Source organism: Cynocephalus volans, chromosome 7, assembly GCF_027409185.1.
Source record: "Cynocephalus volans isolate mCynVol1 chromosome 7, mCynVol1.pri, whole genome shotgun sequence".
NCBI lineage: Eukaryota > Metazoa > Chordata > Mammalia > Dermoptera > Cynocephalidae > Cynocephalus > Cynocephalus volans.
In genome coordinates, this window is record NC_084466.1 from 34,995,632 (window position 1) to 35,017,077 (window position 21,446).

The 21,446-nt window shown below is 33.4% G+C and overlaps 1 protein-coding gene across 1 annotated transcript in view; it reads left to right on the top strand.

Moving 5' to 3' along the window:
• MYCBP2 (MYC binding protein 2) overlaps window positions 1-21,446 on the top strand; it is a 254,502-nt gene that overhangs the window by 159,765 nt on the left and 73,291 nt on the right. The window contains exons 44-52 of the mRNA XM_063102315.1: window positions 773-822; window positions 4,204-4,376; window positions 5,420-5,564; window positions 9,315-9,530; window positions 9,799-9,854; window positions 11,692-11,807; window positions 13,938-14,035; window positions 14,780-14,896; window positions 15,734-15,874. Coding sequence (XP_062958385.1) covers window positions 773-822; window positions 4,204-4,376; window positions 5,420-5,564; window positions 9,315-9,530; window positions 9,799-9,854; window positions 11,692-11,807; window positions 13,938-14,035; window positions 14,780-14,896; window positions 15,734-15,874 — 1,112 coding nt within the window. The remainder of the gene's footprint in view (window positions 1-772; window positions 823-4,203; window positions 4,377-5,419; window positions 5,565-9,314; window positions 9,531-9,798; window positions 9,855-11,691; window positions 11,808-13,937; window positions 14,036-14,779; window positions 14,897-15,733; window positions 15,875-21,446) is intronic.

The window sequence follows — 21,446 nt, forward strand, 5'->3', positions numbered from 1 at the left end:
CAAGATGCAGAAGAGGATTTCATTTTTGCATGCATTATCTTATATCTGTACAAATATATGTGTTCATGTATGAGTAAATTGCCACACACGTATACAAATACATTTATGATTTGTACACAGAGTTTCTAGAGCAATACATAAGAAACTGTTGGTATTGGATATCTTTGGGAAAGAAGTGGCGCTGGTTATAGTAGTAGAATTTTTCATTCTACATTTCTGTACAATTTGAGTATTTCCCCTTGAACAAGTATTGCTTTATTAGTAACATTTTGTAACTTAATTAAACTATCAAAGAAAAGTCAGTAAATAAAATACGTTCTATATTAGTCAGTAAAGGAGAAAATGGCTAGAGGATACAGTCACTATCTTATGTTTTTCTGTGAGTTGCTGTTGTTTACTAAAGGTGTAGCTCTTCTGTAAGGCAACCAAAATATAAAGGCTCAGATCTGAAATAATTAGTTCTCTCCTTTTTTTATAAAAAAGTAAATACAGTACACTAAATTCAAAAGGTAAAACATTTATATGCATAAATATAGTATATATCTTTTGCAAATTACCCAATGGATGCTTCTTGACTATTCCTGTGAGAATTATAGCTTATATTTTCACTGAAGATATTTTATATTTTAAAACATAAGCCACTGGGATTTATTCAGAATGATTAATCTTTTCAGTCTGAAATAGCAGAATTGCAAAAAGCTGTGATGAATGCAAAGGACTGGTAAGTTTAAGTATTAACACATTTTAGTAAAACTTTTCATTTACACAACAGGTAATGAATTAGAGGAAGATCTTGAAATTCTTGAAGAGGCTGCATTGCAGGTATTGTTCCAAACATTGTAAAGATAAACTTTGTACATTAATCTAAAAGCAGTATTTTCACTCAGATCAGCCTCGTTTTTCTTGAACATAGGGTTAATTCATGAAATACTTCATTCTAATGTTCATCAGCATTTATAGAGATAAATAACTCATAATTGCTCCCCTTGATGGGAGAGACCCATATGAACCCCTGCTATACTGTGTGGTGGCTATTAACTTTCAAGGTAGATAGAAATCCTGTGGGAGAAGGAAGAGCAAACCAAGTGTCAGGGAAGGCTTTGCAGAGCATGAACATTTAAATTGCATTGCATCTTGAAAGAAATTTATTTTACCAGGTAGAAGAAGGGGAAAGACATTTCACAAAGGAAATTGGAGGTGTATGGTTGTATTATAAAATTTTTTTTTCCCTTAATTTTATTTTGTCGATATACAATGTGGTTGATTATTGTGGCCCATTACCAAAACCCCCCTCCCTCCTCCTTCTCCCCCCTCCCACCCAACAATGTCCTTTCTGTTTGCTTGTCGTATCAACTTCAAGGAATTGTAGTTGTTGTGTCTTCTTCCCCCCAACCCCCGCCCCAGTTTTTTGGTGTGTGTGTGTGAATTTATTTATTTATTTTTAGCTCCCACCAATAAGTGAGAACATGTGGTATTTCTCGGTTGTATTATAAATTTTGATAGGAACTAGCGAAAGGTGAGGTAGGTACATTTGGTCAGTTCAGACTGTGGTAGACTTATATGTCGTTTTAAGTGGTTGGAACCAGTTGTCTCTTGGCGGTTGGGAGCCATCAATTTGTTCCTTTTGTTGTTGTTTGCTTGTATTTTTTTGTTTATTTATTTAGACATTACATAACTAACACATTTTACACTTAATAGAAATGCATGAGTCGTATATTTCAGTGAAGTGCTGTTTTGGATCTGTAATATTTCATTACTCAAAATTGCTGAGAGACAATTATATTGTTTTCTTACTTCATTAGTCTGAATTTATCTAGCTAGTTATTAAAGATGGAAATGTCAGAATCTGTAGGCAGCAGTTTTCAAATTATAATACCTACTTAACCCAGACCAGAGATTCTGATGTACTGTTAATTGAGCCAAAACATACTGCTTACTGAGACCGTCGATGGGAAAATTTTGCATATTGAAATGGTATGAAAATAGAAGAAAGGATGAGAGTCACTCAATAGGATAAGTTGTATCCAGACTGTAGGATTTTATGGATTTGTAAAATTCTCCAAGTACGTTTTTTCCAGAACTACGTTGATAACTTTTTGTTTGTTAGGTGAAAGCAGTCTTTAAAAAACTACTATTTATTATTATATAAATATATCTCAAAAAATGAAGGACAGTTTATAGCCAAAAGAGAAAGGTTATATTCTTATAATGAAAGACTCTATTATGTCCTTAGATTTTCCTAATTTCACCGTGGACCAGAGAACATTGAGCACACATATGGGACTAACTGATTTAGATCATACTTTTTTCTGTGCTATGTGAATGTAGTTAGTAGTAATAATTCAAATAGTATATAAAGAGTATTTCATAGCTTACAATATCTTTAATATTATCTCTCTACTTTTACAGTTACACTTGGAGGTCAGTATTATGTCTTGTATCTTACAATTAACAATAACTGAACTTCAGAGAATTATGTGACTTATCTAATTAATTGGGAAATAAAAGCTAGTACCCAGGTCTACTAATTTGTAGGGCTAGTGTTTTACGTTTTATTTATTTCCTGACATGAGTTGATCAAAGCAGTAATAATAAAAACAAACATTTATTTTGTGTTAACTTTATCAAGCACTATTCTAAACATTTTGTGAATCTTTAACTGCTCAACAGCCCTGTGAATTAGAGACTTTTATCTCCATTTACAGATGAAAAAACTGAGGCATAGAGAACCTAGACAATTTGCCCAGGACCACACAACTGGGCTGGAATTTGACCTCTGATAGTTTTCTAACAAAAGTCCATGATTTTGACCACTGTGTTGTGATCACTGGGAGTCATGGCATTGTCAGTAATGTTAAGAAACTTCTGGGTTTTAAAAAGCTACTGGCTTTTGTGTTTGTTAAAAAAAAGTTAAATCTTAAGTTGTACCTTAAGGTACAAAAATAAAAAATTCAACAAACATTTAATAAACACTTAATATGTGTCAGGCAACATTCTAGTTAAGGAGAGCCATCAAGGAGGTCATATACTTTTTATCATTTCACAGATTATTATGGTATATGAAATTTCATTCAGTCCAGATATAAAGAGATCTTTATTGTGCTACTCTTCAAGGAAAAAAAATGTCCCAAATTGCCTATCTTTTGGCATGTAAGGTAGGTGTGATGGTCTAAGATGCATTAAACACGTACTGTTTTTTAGGCAGTGTATTGTATATTTTATATGTGTTATATAATATAAATTTTATAATAGCCATATAAGAGAGATATTATTTGATCACCAGTGTGTATGTTTTATAGTTTCAGGCATGTTAACTTGGTAGCTCAAGAGCACATAGCAAGTGATTTATTCAAAGCCATTATTTGAACTCATCTGTTTGATTCTAAAGATCATGATGTGTGAAACTGCGTAGTTTATAGAATGCAGAAGTTATTGTTGTGTAAATTTGATTACTACTAGAGGTACAATCTTCTTACATGAAAAGTTTTTTTTTTGTTTGTTTGTTTTTTTAGTTTTTATGTAGTCATTAAAAAGTTACTAGGGTTTAAGCATTTAAAGTAGTTCTTTCCAAAAATATTAGGCTTGCTTGTCAGATAGATGAAAACTAAAATTTCAGTTTTATCTGCCTCTGTTCTTGACTTTAATAAAGCTTGGACAGGCTAATGAGGTTTACGTGCAGCCACATTCGGGCTTCCACCCACTTTTTGCCCAGGTCAAGACTTTGGTACCCACCTATCCCAAAAAACATACACAACTTACTCATGATAGCTGCCAATAAGGGAGAATTAAAAATAGGGAGATTTCCACAGCTGCCTACAGAAGGAAGCTCTGGCCCTGACGAATGGGATGTAACATGTACAGGTCTGATGTGGGAGGAGATGCACCAGTTTATCTAGCAGGCAGATCTCTGATAAGTTACTTACATTTGAGAGAGGAAAGAGACTGGAAGTAATATCCCATATTTTTCCCTCCTAGAAATTTTGTACTTTATGGGCTCAAAGCAGGAACATTGGGGTATAGGGAGAAAATTATTTCTCCTAGAAGGCCTATCTAAAATTGTGTGCACACTGTCAAGGTTTCGGATCCCTGTATCAGCCAGCTGCCAAAAAATAAAATAAAATAAAAATTGTGTGCATGTTGAAAAAATTCATGCAGTTAAAGTTTTATGTTTTAAAATATATAAAATTCTTTTTTATCCAACAGGTGTGCAAAACTCATTCTGGTATTCTTGGAAAGGGGTTAGCTCTTTCTCATTCACCAACTATATTAGAAGCACTTGAAGGAAACTTACCACTTCAAATCCAAAGCAATGAACAGTCCTTTCTGGATGATTTTATTGCTTGTGTTCCAGGATCAAGTGGTGGAAGACTTGCCAGGTAATATACATTAAGGACTCCAATTACTTTCTGTTAGGGATTTCCTCAGTCTTCATTTCTGACGAGAAATGAAAGGGGAGTCATTAGGATGTTAAAATTTAGCCTAAAATAATCTGGTTTATGTGCTTTGTAATTGCTGAAGTATAAAATAGTAGTGAATATTTTAAATTACTTTAAAATATATGATGGTTGTTAATTGATTACATTCTTGCTATTTGCTTTTTCTTTATGATGAGAAGAAAAAAAAATATTCTGGCCTTTATGGTTTTAGTAAAAAAATGAAAACCTAACTTCTTTCAGGTTTTAATTTTATAATTACAGAGATTACTCTTTGTTTTCAAAAACCAAAATAGTGATTGAATAGGTATAGCAAATCTTTTAAGTTAGCCTCACTGCTACCATTTCAGACACTTCTATGTAATGCATGACAGAATTACTTATTACTCATCTCACAGGACAATTTGAATGTAGATCATGTAATGAATTCAAGAATGGGTATCACGAACTATATAAAATTGACAAACTTTACATGGAAGGGAAGGTAACAAGGAAGATAGTTGAAAAATTGTGTGAGAAAAAGATGGACAGTAGACCTTGACCCTAGCTGCTCTCGGGCAAGCAGAATGCCACTTGTCACTACTTTTACAAAGAAGCTTCTCTTTCCCATGCTTTCAGGAAGGCAAATTAAGGCAGACCTCCCTCAGTAAGAATTAAGGGTGCTCAGGACTTCAAATTATACATAACCTAAATTAATTTTCTTGGTTACTTTTAATTAGCCATAGTTAAAATTTCAAGTTTCCTGATTTTACTATTATTTCCATATTGTACATAAACATCAGAAATCTCATGTGCTTTAGCATGTTTTTTAATGGATTTGTCATTAACTGTTTCCAGGGGAGACACTTGTGATTCTCACTGAATTGAAAGTGAATATACTGTTTTAGCATTTTGTTTGTTGCAAGTTTTGTTCATTTGGCTTTATTTCATGTTAATCATTGAAGAAGCTAATGAATGTTTGGTTTTTTGTTTTTCATTACTGTTAGGTGGCTTCAGCCAGATTCCTATGCTGATCCTCAGAAAACATCTTTGATCCTGAATAAGGATGATATTCGTTGTGGTTGGCCTACCACCATAACTGTGCAAACAAAAGACCAGTATGGGGATGTGGTACATGTTCCCAATATGAAGGTAATTATAATTGAATTAAATTAGGAGACAACTATACACTGACTACTGTAACTGATAAAATTTTAGAAATGGCAAGTTCTTAGAGTCCATTTATCCTTCTCTCTTTATATGTAATGGGGGATGCTGAAAATTTGTTTAAATAACCTATTTATAGTCTCCAAATTTCCAAGTTACATGTTTGTTTGTTTTTTACATTTTGTTACATGCTACATTGGAAGGATAAGAAAGTGCCCATAAAACATGTGCTAAGCACGTGAGAGAAGGCCCTCAATACATAGTGACTAAAATAATTCATAAATGAAAGAATATACTCACAAATTTTGTATGTATTTTTAAGACTAAAGTACATTCTGCATTTGTTATTATTGAAACCACATTTTAAAAATAATGTTGATACTTATTAAATAAACTAGAAATATATGAATTTGAATTGTAGAAGAAAGGAATATAAATAGTTGTGTATGTATTGATGAATATAGAATTCTTTGGATACCTTTTACTTGAAACAATAATGACATTTTAAAGCATACTGTATTGCATATAATTAAGTCCTTTGTGATATAATCAGTTAATGTAATTATCTCATTTAAAACTTTTATTGTATTTCTGAAAAAAACAATATTGAATGAAAATTTGTATAGGCAGTCCTCTGTCCTCTCCCCGTCCAAAGTTATATTACAAAGTGACTTGGTTATTTGAGGTTTAGAGTTCATTAAGCCACAATATCATTTTGCTCACAGAGTGGCTAATTTTACCTCATTATTACTTTTAGTATAATTCTTTCAACTGCTTCATGTATTCTTTGATTTATAGCATGAAGAAGCACAGTGCCATTGTAACCTCTTACCTGACTCAGTAAAAAATAAGAACACATTCTTCACATGACTTAAGACCAGTGAATAAAACTGTATGGAAAAGCATTTTACCCTGATACTAAAAAAAAAAAAAAAAAATCTTTAGCAGTGCCTTTCAAATTTTTGGCCATGACCCACAGTAAGAATTTGCATGATGACCCAAACATACAAATATATGATGGAATAGTGTATACTGTATGTTACATACACACACGCACACAATATACCATACTCTGATGTTTTCTTTTCTATCTTATCTTTCTAAGGCAGGTCATACCTACACCAAAGTAATTTTATGCCCACTACACCAAAGTAATTTTATGCCCACTCTAAATTACTCTATGAAATGCAAAAAGCATCATAAATTATAAGAAAAAAAATTGAATTGTTTTTAATAATACTTTATAATCCTGATAATTATACCAAAAAATGACTACCCAAGGGCAGAAATTTTATCACAATACAATATGCATTAGTATATTCAGAGGCTTCTGTATTGTGTATTAACTGATGAATTTCACGTTCGAGTGTATGTAGTGAGCGGTTAAATACAGTCTTTAAGCCAACAAGATTAAGTTCCTTCTTCATGTGACTACATTGTAATATCATTTTCCAGGTTAGCATAACATTTAATTTCTTTTTAATGTTCATACTATTGTGCTTATAGTATTTCTTCAGTCGTATTTTCTTTCTTATGTTTTCTCCTTTTCACCTTTTATCTCTGTTTTGATATCTGTGCTTTTGTATCTTGCATTTCAAAATCAGACTTTCTGCTTTATCTTTTTTTCTCCCCCTTTGTGTTCTTTTTTAAACCATAGAATCTATCGTTCTTCCTTTCTTTGCCTTTGCTCTCTTTCTTCCCCTCCTTTCTTTCTCCTATATATATATATTTGCTTCTCTTCTGCATCCTTCTTTGCCTTAAACCTCTTACTCAGTGTTCTCAAACTCCATATCAGATTTCTCTCTAATTTAGAAATTGTATCTAGAAAACTTTTCTAAACACTACTTAAGGTAAGTGATTTGTGTATTTATTGATGTTTAATTTCTTAATACTACATTATCATATTAGCTAAAAACAAAATTAATCTGCTTTACTTTTAGCCTGATAGACAGCACATGAAGTCTTAGGAGCATTTTAGACCTAGCTCTCAAAAATTGTTAAAATCTTTATGTAGTTATAGCTATTTTTTTCACACATAAAAGTTGATTGGCAGTTAATATTTTAGTGACTTTCAAATGCTTTTTAAAGCAGCAAGTGTTATTGTAACATTTTTTAAAATTTGTAAAATGAAATTAATTTGTGACAATAAAAAGTCATGTAGGAAAGAAAAAAATAACAAATTCTTTTAAGAAGCAAGGTTTATGAAAGAAAGCAGAATGGTTGTCAACTTATAAAATCTCAGTATTTTTAGAGTATAAAATTATTCAGTGATTTACTTCTAGACTCATAGTATCATAGGCAAATGTACTTCTAATGTTAATGTACTGAGAGTAAACATGGTTTTTTATAGAAAGATTAAACCAAAATGGTTTGTATAAAAATAGTGTCTATAATTTAAAATCAAATGTCCTAAAATTTGAAAGCAGTTACTTTTTTCTTTGTATTACATTTAAAGTTTAAAGCTTTCAATGGTGGCAGATGTATCTGAGTTGAAGAATTTTACCACATACCTTTAAACTGCTGTTTTTTAAATATAAGAATGGGTTTGTAAGATTTCCAGGGCATTATGTTAGTCCAAATATTGACCTTTTGTAACCCAAACTGAAGGTTATGGTTACTTAATGGAACGCAAAGAGTCTCAAACTACTTACTCCCTAGAATGGCATTATGGGGCTGGCTGGTTAGCTCACTTGGTTAGAGTGTGGTGTCGACAATACCAGCGTCAAGGGTTCCGATCCCCGTACTGGCCAGCCACCCCCCACCCCACAAAGAAAGAATGGCATTATTAATAAGAACAATAAACATTAAAGACATTCTGCAGTTCTGAGATGTCCCTTGATTGCTTAAGTAATTCTGTCACTGTCATTTATGCTACCTTTTCTATTTCTGTGAAGGTCCTATTTTTGAATTTTCTGTTCGTGTGATAATAAATGTAGTGTCTGTAAGGAACAGGGAAAACTGAATGAAGAGCTAATGAGTGTTCAGATTGTTTGTAAATTTATTGTTGCCTGGGGGTCAGTATTTTTTTTGTCAATTCATAAACAATATTCAGTATTTTAACATGCCTTAATGAATCTGTTCTTTGCATCTACATAGTAGAATAAGTAGATGAAAGATATTTCTATTTTATTGTTAAAGAAACTGAATTGCAAAGTTTAGACTGCTTAAATCAAATGGCTTATGTTGGTGACAGCTGTGTAATAATACTTTTTCTTCATTATGGTAAAGAAACATCTGTTGGTGTTAGGTATAAGATTTATTTTGTACTAATTTTTAAGACTTCTCTAAATGGAGTACATTTTCTTTTGTGGAACAGTAGAGCTGAAAGAGATTAGTGCTTTAAAATATATTGAGATTGTGGAAAAATATACTTGAATTGCCTAATAAAATAAGTTAATAATAGTCCCTGCAAGGATTCAATGTAGATTTATTGTGTCCTTTCCTGCACTTTGTTAATGGTGGCATTTATTTTTATTTTTATTTTAATATCTGTGCTTATTGATTCCAGAAAATGAGGCCTCTGTTTGACTCTGTATTCAGGGTCCATATTGTGAACTCAGCTTGAGGCTATTCTGGGTCTGTTAACTAGGGCTTTGAAAGTAGTGCCCGAGATAGACCAATGCTAACACAAAGTTTATATAGTTGTGAGTCCGTAATTGTAAGATGCTTCTTTTGATGTGTCAAGGATGATTGTATAATAATAGTATTTGGTTTTTATAATGTCATGATGGTTAGGTGGAAGTGAAAGCCGTCCCTGTGTCTCAGAAAAAAACATCTTTACAACAAGAGCAAGTAAAGAAACCTCAGAGGATTCCTGGAAGTCCTGCGGTAACAGCTGCATCTTCTAATGCTGACATGACTTTTGGTGGGCTGGCATCACCAAAGCTGGATGTTTCATATGAACCAATGATAGTGAAGGAGGCTCGGTATATTGCCATAACCATGATGAAGGTAATTTATTTTACTCATCAGAAAAATTTTATTTTTCACCATTTATTCACTTAACAGACATTTCAGTGATTCAAATGCAAACACAAGTCTAGATAGCTGTTGATAGATATAAAACGTGCAGTGTATTTTTTAAGGTGATGTTATCTTCCTCCAGAGAGAATTTTTTATTGGTTTTGTTAGAGGTCTAGTGGAGATTGCCAGTTATAGATCACTTTAATTGGGAATGTTTCTAATGATTTTAAAGTCATTATTGGTATCTTTCTTAAAGGTTTATGAAAACTACTCATTTGAAGAACTACGTTTTGCGTCACCAACTCCTAAGAGGTAAGGATCATCTTCTCAAAGCATAGCCAAAATGTGTTGTCAGCTGCTTGCACTAAAATTGTTCTGTATTCCAACTTTATTTTCCATACTTAAATATTTTATAGCATTTTTTAAGTTTTCAGTAGGATTTTCCATGTACAATAATGTGTAGATTTACAGGTAGAATGTATTTAATTCAAGTGTAATATTGGCAATATGTTACATAATACTAAAGTACTAGAGAAAAAATAACTGGTATGTAAAAGTAGATAATTTGGAATGGTTAGGGTTAGTAAGTTTGTTTATTCTCTTTGGATATGTTAAATTTGGGATGCCAAGATACTTGTCAGTTATTCAAAATGCCAACTAAGCAACTTTAAATATCCATTTGAAAGTCATGTCAAATAAATTTGACATTAACCTATATAGAGATGATATTTAAAACTGAGGAATGGATAAATCAACCAGAAAGATGGTGTAGATAGAAAAATAAAGACCTAGTCCCAAATCCTGGGGCATTCCATAAGTTAAAGGGTGGTCAGAAAGGGAGAGCCAACAAAACACTGTGAAAGAATGGCTAGTGAGGTAAGAGAAAAAACAGGAAAAGTTCACAGAAGCGAAAAGAAGGAGGAAGTATTTCAAGAAAGTAAGAGCTGTCAATTATCAAATACTACAGAGAGATTGCTGAGGACGAAGAAATGACTGTTGAATTTGGGGATGTGGTAGTTATTGATGACTTTGACATCAACAATAGTAATGATGTTGTAGAAACAGACTTGGCAAGGAAGTGTTGAACACTCAGAGGGTTGGAGAGTCAGGAGTTTATTATGCTTGGGGTCCCAACAAGCTACTGCCTGAAAAATCTGGACCCCCAGCTCAGGTCTCACAAGGTTTTTATAAGCAAACTCTTCCAGAGCTTTTTTACATTTTTTTTTTTTCTCTTTTCTCAGCATTCACTAGGCTAGCATATGTGGGCTGTGCAGATAAGTGAGCTTACAGAAGCCAAAAATACAAGCAGTGATTAATAGCCAGACTAGTGGAGCAAGCAAATATAGATTCAAGGACAAGATATTACTTCAAGAACAAAGCAGGCTTATGAGAAATGTATTTCAGACTAGTGGAGCAAGCAAATATAATTTCAAGGACAAAACAGACTTATGAGAAAGTTACTTTTGCATTTTTTCCTGGCAATGAAATGTTCAGAACAAAAGCCTAGTTAAGTATAAATTGTGGAAGAGAGAAGTAGCAACGAAAAAATGGAGGGGGTGGTTGTAGACAATTCTTTAAATAACTTCTGATGTAAATGGGAGTAGAGATATGAGACCTTATTAGAGGGAGCTGTAATATCAAGAGGGGTTGTTTGTTAAGATGGGAGATTCTAAAGTTTGTTCGTACAATAATGAAAATGATCCAGTAAAGTGGGGAAATTGACAGTGCATGAGAGAGAACAAGTGATTGAAGCATGAAAGTTTTGAGGAAATAAGATTCACAGAACAAGTAGGGGGGCTGGCATCTGATAAGATCCAGGCGCTTCTTCCATTGTAGCAGGAAAGAAGGCAGAAGAAGGTAGGTTTATTAATCTTATTACAACTTTGAGGTTGTATCTCATTTTTTGTTTTCCCGCTGAAGAAAGAAGTGAGGTCATCATAGCTGAAAATAAGAAGGGGGGGGTGGAAGCTCCAGGTAAGGAAGGAGAGGAATTCAGTCATTTTGGAGAGTGGGAAAACATATGGCAGGGCAGTAGGATTGCCAGGCAGTATGATAATGCAAACAAATTAAATGTTTGCTGAAATATCATAATGATGTCAGCTGTTTAATCAGAAGTAAAGTTTCTGCTGTCCATCTTATTTCCTTTCAGACCCAGTGAGAACATGCTGATCCGTGTCAATAATGATGGCACTTACTGTGCAAATTGGACTCCAGGGGCTATTGGACTCTACACTATTCATGTTACCATTGATGGCATTGAAATAGGTAATTTTTTTTTTTAAGTTATGGATTACTTAGTGAAAAGAACTAGAATCAAAATCATATTTTTGTTCATGTTTTGCCCTTTAACTTGTATCATACATATACTGAGGTTTCATAATTTATTTGAGGCTTCATTTTCTCCTTTGTAATGAGTACTTAATTAGCATAGTCCCAAGATCTTAACATTTTGTAACAATTCAGGTGTCTGCTCAGGCATTGTAGCCCTCATGGCACCTTCCCTCCATTCCCTGATGTGACCAGTCAGGTGTGTGGTCTCCATGCTGCTGTATTACCCTGTGCATACCTTATCTCCTCCTCATGGTGTCTGTCTTCCTCTCCTGGCTGTGAGCCCTGTGAGCAGAGACTTCTCATTTGTCTTTGGATCTCCCAGGCTGGCTCAGTACTTGGCACATAATGGCTGCTCAGTAAATGTTGGTGAATGAATGAATTTTCTTTATCTACCATTAACTTTGAAAAACATACTGCTTTTCCTTTGGACATTATTCTTTCTTTTCTTTACTTTTAAACTATCTGTGTAATAGGATATCAACAGAATGAGAAAACTCTGGTAAGTTTTTGTCAACGTGAATTCCTTATAACACTATCCTTCCCAAAGCTCCTCAAGGAAAATGGTTTCTATGATAAGATAGGTTTAGAAAGCTTAGTATATTATAGTCTCTCCTGAGACATTCATACAATCTGTATTAACATATTAAGGATTCTGAGAAGTTCTGAAATTAAGAATATTGCCTAAGAATATTGCCTAAGAATATTGTTTAAGCCTTATCATGGGACCCCTTGTGTGTAGGAAGGAAAGAGACAGGGTAGAGATAGAAGTAATACTTATTAACATTCCACCAAAGTACCCTGCTTTAGGTAGTTTGTTTTTGCAGTGGAGGTAAAGAGGTACTTTACACTGATATAACTTTATATTCTTATACACTAATATAACAGTATAGAATCAGATATATCAAATTCATCTATACCATTCCAGAGACCTCTATCCACAGTTTTTGCTGCACCCCTCTTTATTTCAGCATATCCATAAAGCCTTTAGTTTTTTAAAACCAAGTATTTTTTGGTTCTGAGCAAAACATTGTCCTAGATAAGGCAGTTGCTGTCAAGTGTTAACAGTTTACTGAAGATTGCTAAGATAGAACAGACAAACAAAAATCATAGAAAGTAGAATGTAAGTAGTGGCTCATAGGAGGTACAGATTATTGCAGGAATTCAAAAGCAGAGAAAGCAGAGGTAGTCAAGAATGACTTTATGAAGAGATTTTTTTTTTCTCCAAATGTACTGGTAAAATTTCAGTAGGCAGAGTGAGTTTTTTAATCATTTTATCTGATAGTGGGGTAAAGGCAACTGATACAAAGTAGGTATGAAAAATCCACTTATATTCATTTTTTGGAATGAAGCTTGAAGAAAGAGATTAATGTTTACTTAGAATTATTCATTTTCTCCCCTACTCAACTTCTCTTCTCTTCTTCCTAACTCAACTTGCTCCCAAACCGTCAGTAGGCTAGGAATTTGCTTGACCATAAACAAGGACAGACAATAATTCATTAAGATAATCATGATTATGATAATAGCTAACATTTATTAGCACTTAATATTTATCCAACATTGTTCTATGCATACTTTATATATTTTAAGTCATTTAATTTTCACAACAGTTCAGTAAGGTAGGTGCTATTATCATTCCCATTTTAGAGATGAAAAAACTGAGGCACAGAGAACCTCAGCTTTTATAACCATGTCACTGCTTATCAGTCATGAAGATGACTGGTATATGACGAGTGGTGTTCTGATCTGATGTTGTCAGATAATGTTTAATCACACTACGGTTTCCTTTTTTATTATTTTGAGTTTTTTCAGCATCATGTTATAAGTTCTAGTTGAAGAATGTGAGCTCCTTCATTTTTTTGAAACCCTAAGATACTCCTTCAGAATCACGGGGCCATTTTTTCAAATACTGCTCTTTTTTAGCCTGTTAAATATCAATGTCTTTAAAAGAACAGAATTCTGATATTTGTTTTAGTTGTTTAAAATAGCCTGTCAACGTGTATAAGGTTGAGTTTAAGGATCCTCCCTCTCTTCTAAAATGTTGTACTTCTCATCTTTTTCTTACAGATGCTGGCCTAGAAGTAAAAGTAAAAGATCCTCCAAAAGGGATGATTCCACCGGGAACTCAACTGATCAAACCAAAAACTGAACCGCAGCCAAATAAGGTTAGGGATTAAAAATCACACCCTGAATCATTCATTCAAAGGTTTTTAAGTTTTTTTTCATTGATGCTTCAAAATAGCCATCAAACATCTAATATTTTACTTTATTTTAGGATTTGAATTCTAAATATCCCTAAATAAATTTGGAGAATAGTTCATGGTAATTTTAATATTTCTAAATTATAGAACTTTTTTTGGCTTCTTTGTGTAATGCTATAGTAATTTATACATGTTGTATACTTTCTGTTATTGAAAGTGTGATACAATTAACAAAAAGTCTACTGAAATTAGGTGAAAAGTTTGCAAGGTTAAAATATCGTAAGCTGTTAAAGGAAAAATTAATTTCCAAAATCTAAAGAGAAAGTACAGGAATTTTGGTGACCTGTTTATTAAAAAGGAAACATTGATAATGGAATTTATATCAGACTTTTCTTAAAGGAAGAAAATGGCGTTTATCCTTTTTAACATATGTCTTCAAAATTTAGACAGGAAATTATAAATATATAAATAATTTTCTAAGTTTTTTTAGTAATACACATTTTAATACTTATAAAAGTTCTATTTTTGTTATTGATAAACTACTATTACTTGGGAATACAAGTAATATGAGGGAAAACAGCTACAAATAATTTTGGAAATGTTCTCGGAATTATAGTACTTTCAAATCTTTTAATTTTATCTCTTACTACTTACAAGATCTCTGTTCCATGTTTTTCATGTCTCACTGGCTGTCTTTGTCTTTCTCAGGTTCGAAAATTTGTGGCCAAGGATAGTGCAGGGCTCCGTATCCGGAGCCACCCTTCTCTTCAGAGTGAGCAGATAGGCATAGTGAAAGTCAATGGAACTATCACTTTTATTGATGAGGTAATTTATAAAGAAACTCTTGGTAATAAATTTTGCACAGAAAGTTTTTGTATTGTTTGCACAATAATATTGCTAATTTTTCTATTAGTATATGTTATAAGCAGTTAGGGAAATGTCTTTTTTTGTTTTTTTTGTCGTTTTTTCGTTACCGGCACTCAGCCAGTGAGTGCACTGGTCATTCCTATATAGGATCCGAACCCGCGGCGGGAGCGTCGCCGCGCTCCCAGCGCAGCACTCTACCGAGTGCGCCACGGGCTTGGCCCTAGGGAAATGTTTTGAAAATTGTTTTATAGAATGTGTTCTTTGAGTTTCAAACATTTCACTTATTCTTTATCAATTAAAAAAAAGTGAAATTTTATTTGAACATGAAAAGAAGTCAGGTAAACATAGTATTCAGAATCTGTACTAGAAATCATTGAAATTGAGTACAGTTTTTCACGAACTTTTAAAATGTGTTTTTAAATGTGTTACTTGTATTGCTTTAACTTTGGACAGTGCAGTGTTTTTAGTAATTCAACCAAGTAACTTCTCATTATTAAAATCTAAACTTAGGGGAAGGAAGACTTGTTTTCTTTTGGGAAACATCTGATTTTGCTATTTAAACTATTTAAAGTGTGAATTCCTTATGCTTTTACTCAGAAGTGAAATTGTTTTTACAACCTTACCATGTTAATTATCATATTGCTTTGCCATTCTTTGCTGGTTTTCAGATTTACCTTATGCAAAAACTAGATGTTTAATCTCCATGTCCACCGTTATTTGCCTGCTTTGCAGTCTTTCAGCCCTTGCTAGCTTCATAGGAGGAAATGGCTTGTTTTTGTTGCTTATTTCCCGTAGATCCACAATGATGATGGTGTGTGGCTGAGGCTGAATGATGAGACAATAAAGAAGTATGTTCCTAACATGAATGGTTATACTGAAGCCTGGTGCCTCTCTTTTAATCAGCATCTTGGCAAGAGTCTTCTGGTCCCTGTTGATGTAAGTAAAAGGTGGTTTTAAAAAGCATTATAGGTACATTGTATCCTCATTACAGGGCTTTCTTTAATTAAGGCTTTTCAGTTCTGAGGTAACCCACAACTAACTAACTTTTACTTTATAAGTGCTTGAATTCTTAAGGGCTTATAAAAGTGGAGTTTGGCAAGGGTAAAGCCCTTAATGCTTATTATGATCCATCATAGGCAGGAAGTAGTAAATTAAAGCTAGGTCTACTGAATTTCATTCAAAGAGGTAGAGAATGAGAGTTGTTGCATTTTTCCCCCTTTCTTATTTATTTTACTGTTAGTAATGAATTCATAAAATTTATAAATTCAGAATTATTATACATTCAAAAACGTATAAATGTATATTATGTTGGCATTTTGTAATTAGTTCTGTGTGTTTTGTCTAAGTTTGAATCTTTTCTTTCTTGGCTTATAATACTGTTATGTTAATTTAGGGTGAATTTTTAGACTTGTGGTGGTGGTATATATTCTAGTTGAAGCTAAATCCTAGTCTTTGAGAGAATTCATTGAATATCTTTGATAAATGCAGTAGCATAGTTAGAGCCAGTGTTCAAAGGATTGCTATATCACAAAATATGATAGTAACTCAAACTTTTTATAATTTAACCTGAAAAGTTATAATTTTTTTCCCTTTTTATCACCATCAAGTGTATGTGCTCCTTATGACACTGCTAATAAATAGCACTAGTAAAATTTTATTTAAAAGAACAAAACCTTAGTATTTTAAATAGTCGAATTTCTTAAAAGTCAATGTATAAAGTTAGGTTATTATATCAAACCATTGTTTTTCTCCTTGGTTGTCCAGAATACTGTTCTCCAAAGCTGTGGTTATTCAGTATGATTCTTTGGGCAAGAAAATATTGGAACCTCTATTTATACTTATTGATCTCATTGTTTTTTATATTCTTTTGTTTATGTTTTATGATAGCGCAGTGGAGATTTTATACACACACACATGCACACCATAGATTTGTGATCAAGAAAATTTGGAGAGTGTTGGTCTACTGCTTTTCTGCAGTTAAGCTGAAGAAGGATAAATCTATAATTAAATTTTAGATAAAGAAATCAGATCTTAAATTTTCCTCAAAGTTGTGCCTGTAGTTAAAAATGAAAAGGATTTTGACCTTCTAGAAAAAAGAGACTATTCTGGAAGTGAAATAATTCTTTATCATCTGTGGCTAAAAAGTTGGCCTTAAATAGTTTGAAACAATTTTCTATTATAGTAACCAGATATTCCTCAGGATTGTGAAAAGTGTATTATAAATGAGACAACTATAATAACCATTTGTATAGCATTTTTTGAGCAATTTAGACTTTCGTGTATTTTAAGAAAATTTTCTTAAGTCCCTAATAAAGCATTATATAGATTATATAATCTTTCCTACCTCCCCTACTCCAAAACTTTCTGATTCTGTTTCTCATTTGAGGAGATACGTTTGGAAGAAGAAGATATTCACATAGGTAAAGCAGAATGCACAAAGGTAGAAAGGGAGAGCAAGAAGTGCTTTCTGTTGAAGTTCTAAATACATGATTTCATTTTGGAGCATTGGTGTTCTATTTTTTTGATGTTTTCAAACCCCGTCCAAGAGACAGTTTATAATAGATGGTCTCCTTCAGGTCAGGTAGAGAAGGGTAGTAACAAAGGTAAGAGAGGAAGCTAAGTGGAGTGAACTGTAGAAGTGCATGTCAGTGGTTTTCACGGGAATGTGAATGAGGAGGTTGTACTGACTTTTTTGAAAAATCTAGATGCAGAATATTGAAGACAGAAAGTAAAATGAAGTGGCTTTTGGTATTTTCTAGCTTTACTTTACGTTGAAGAGTGAATGACATGAGTTGTGTTTTTATGTGGATAGCTCAGAGTGTCTGGTATCATTAAGAAGGTTGAGGTTTTCCCTTCATTTTAAGGGTAGTAGTTACTTGATATCCTTGTAAGTTAAAGACACCAGTAAAAAAGGGAGAAATTAAAGATGTAGATGAGAAAGCTAAAGACTGAAAAAAGTAGAAAATGCAATTAAATTACGGGTATATTTAGAGTGGTTTCTATAAAGGAAGGGAAATATGCATGGCAGTAGATAGGTTTTGAGGGAAGAGGTTGGAGAGACCACAGTTTTCTTAAAATAGAAGAAAGGAAAGCCATCAGTTAAGAATGGAAAGAATGAGTTAAGTTAGAGGGTTTAGAAATGCAGTGAAGATTTGTAATAATGTTTGAGAGAAATAAGAGATCTGAGTAAAAACAAGTAAAGGTTTACTGGGCCACTAAAGACTCAGTGAGACCAAGTTATGGACCCAGTCTAGAGCTCCCTTCTCCTCTCCCATACCCTTAAGTGTCCAGAATTAAAAGGTGTCAAGAAAGCAGATTATACTTTGAAAAGTTCATGAAAAAATAGAATTGAAAGGTGATATGAATCTTTCCATGAACTTTTTGAAGTAGTCTCATAGTATTGGTTGGAATATTCTGGACCACTATGACAGAAAGAGTAATTAAGATTACCAACAGTGAGATCTGGCCTACGTTAGAAATGTGAAAGGACAAGTGGAGGATCTAAGGGAGTTGGAAGACTTAATGAAGTCCTAGAACAATATAGTGAGTGCCCTGTAAAGAGCTGGAAGGATATGGGCAGTTTGTGTGATAAAGTAAGAATTTGATTTCATAGAGCAGTTGAATGAATGAGATGGTCCATTGTGTTGCCACTAGAGAGTAGCTGAAGTGCCATGAAAGTCATTGGAATTGCCTAAGTCTAGGAACTAAGAGGCTAGGCATTTGGAAGATCATCCACATGGGCATTAAGACACACAGATGATGGCAACACTGTGGCCCTCAAGGTTAAAGATAGAAGTGAGTTTGTTTACCATTGCAGGAAGGGATCCTATTGGACACAATTTAAAGTCACAGGAGGAATGGGAATAGTTCGATGTTGGATCAGGGAGAGGCATAGATTGGTTTTGATATAAAAATGAGAGGACAGATAGATAGGGTTGTATTTTGGGTGGTAATAAAAGATGACCAGGCAGGTGTGGTACAGTGTGGGAAGATTAGCTGGCCCAAGGCTCTAAACAAATCTGAAATGAAGTTACTTCAGTACAGGGTGTTAGATGAGGACCCGTACTGAGTCAGAGGCCTGGCATAGGCAGGAACAGGCTTAGTTTTCCAAGGTTTTGTCTGTAGAGACTAGGGCAGGCCTCTGACACAGTAAGTTTTTAATGAGGACCTTACTCTGTAGGGCTAAACATGATAGGGCATGGAGAGAATAATAATTCTGTCTGGTCCCCTCAAGGAAATAACACAGCTAAATAACTGTCTTTTGCTACCTCTTCTTTGCTTCTCTTACTACATTTACTGCTGGAAAAATGCTTTCCATCTATTCTCCCTTCTTATGTCAGTCATTTGTGATTAAATCAAGTATAATTATGGCTGATAATTGTAAAACTACTCAATAAAAAAGTGAAAGCTGAGAAATTTGAATTAAAATTAATAATAATCAAGGACCAATGCCACAAACTTAAAAAGATGCAAAAGTACCAAAAAGTTACTCTCAGCAACCTTTATGTCTACTTCTTCAGCCTTTTCTGGTTAAAATAATTTTGCATTCACCTCAACATGTGGTCTTTATTTGCCTTATCTTGACTCAAACTGTAGAGGGGAGTAGGTGCAGAGATTGGAAATTTGAACACTGACTGAATATTTGATGAACTATTTTAAAAGCAAGGTTACCATAAATAACCTAATTTAGAATAAGCTTTAAAGTGATTTTGCTGCACTCTCTTGTTTGCTTAGTCATATTTTAGAATTCTCATTTTCATTGGAGATATGTACTTTAGCAACATATTGGCCTTCCTAGCAATAGTTCTATTAAAAGCCATTCCTTTACTAAGAAGTATTGGTGTCCTAACTTAGTTCAAGTATGATTTTAACAGTTTTAGCACTTTAGTAATGCTCTAGTTTAAAGATGAAATAGCTTTAGACATTCATATTATGACTACATATTTTCAGAAATAACTTTTGTCACTGGGAAGAATAGGGCTAAATAGATGAAGAATGAAGATCCTTTGTGAGAAGTTTAACTTCTAGTAGAACTTTTTGCCCTTTTTAGAGTACAGTTCAATTTTACATCTTCGAGTCTTTGTTTTGTCGTTTCATTTATCTAGAATGCTTTTGGTTTCCTTTTTTTTCCTAATGTTTTCCTAGTTGGCCAGACTCAAAAATTTCTGTTGGTGATTTTCTTCTCTGTACTTCCTAGTAATGCTGTCTATAGTCATTAATTTATTAATTGCCTATTCAGTAAACATTTGTTGAGTCCTTATTATGTACCAAATATTAATCTGGTGAGTGGGTAGAGAGGCAAAGGGGAGAGATACAAAATAAATAAGATGGAGTACAGTTCTTCCTTGAGGTACTCACTAGACAATGTCTTAGATATATGCCATATTCAAATAATTAGGTTTCATTGTGATAAATTGTGGAATGGCTTCACTTAGGAGGTGACATTTGAAGAGGTCTTACAGAAAAATCGCCAGGAAAGAGAGCCGGCCCCGTGGCGCACTCAGGAGAGTGCAGCGCTTGGGAGCGCAGCGACGCTCCTGCCGTGGGTTCGGATCCCATATAGGACTGGCCAGTGCACTCACTGGCTGAGTGCCGGTCACGAAAAAGACAAAATAAATAAATAAATAAATAAATAAATAAAAATCACAACTTGAATAAATTCTTAAAAAAAAAGAAAGAAAGAAAATTTAAAAAAAAAAAAAAATCGCCAGGAAAAATTGAAGGGATTTCCAGACAGAGAATCAAATGTCTGAAGTTATGGTGGCATGCCATGTTTGGGAACTAATGAATGGTTGATAGGGGTGAAGCAGAGGATTAGGGTTGGAAAGCAGATAAATTAATTAATTTTTTATTAATTAATAAATTAATTTGGTGAAATTAAGTTCCCTGTCCCTTCTCAGGTAGCACTTAATCTGTAGAAGTAGAAAAGGCTTACTTCTTTCTCCAGCTACCCATAATATTTAGTTTATTTTTCTTGCCTTTGGCCTATTTGTATTTATGCACCTCTTATTTCTGTTTTTAAGCCTCTTAAAGGTAAAGACTTATTAAAGATCCCTTCTTAGTTGTACTTGTTTCTTCCAAAGTGTTAGATATTACACTTTGCTTATAGCGAGCTTTTAACATTTATTGATGTTTAGTTTTAGTTCTTTGCATTTGGTTAAAATAATTCTTAACACATGCATGCTCCTTACCTTATTCATCTCATTTAATTCTCAGTATGACCCTGTGATGTTAAATATACTGTCATTCTCATTTTTCCAATGAAGAAAAATAGCCACTCAACCAAAATCACAAGTAAAGTAGTGGAGCTGGTACTGGAACCTCAACTGATGTGATTCCAAAGCCCATGCTTTTATATTTACTATGCCTGATCTGGAGGGGAGATAAAAATAAATATAGTTGTAAAAGGATAATGTAAATATTGCTGTAAAAATCATGTTATTTTAGCAAGAACTGCCAAATTAAATAAATATGAATACTCATAACCTTAACGGTTGAATGAGGATGA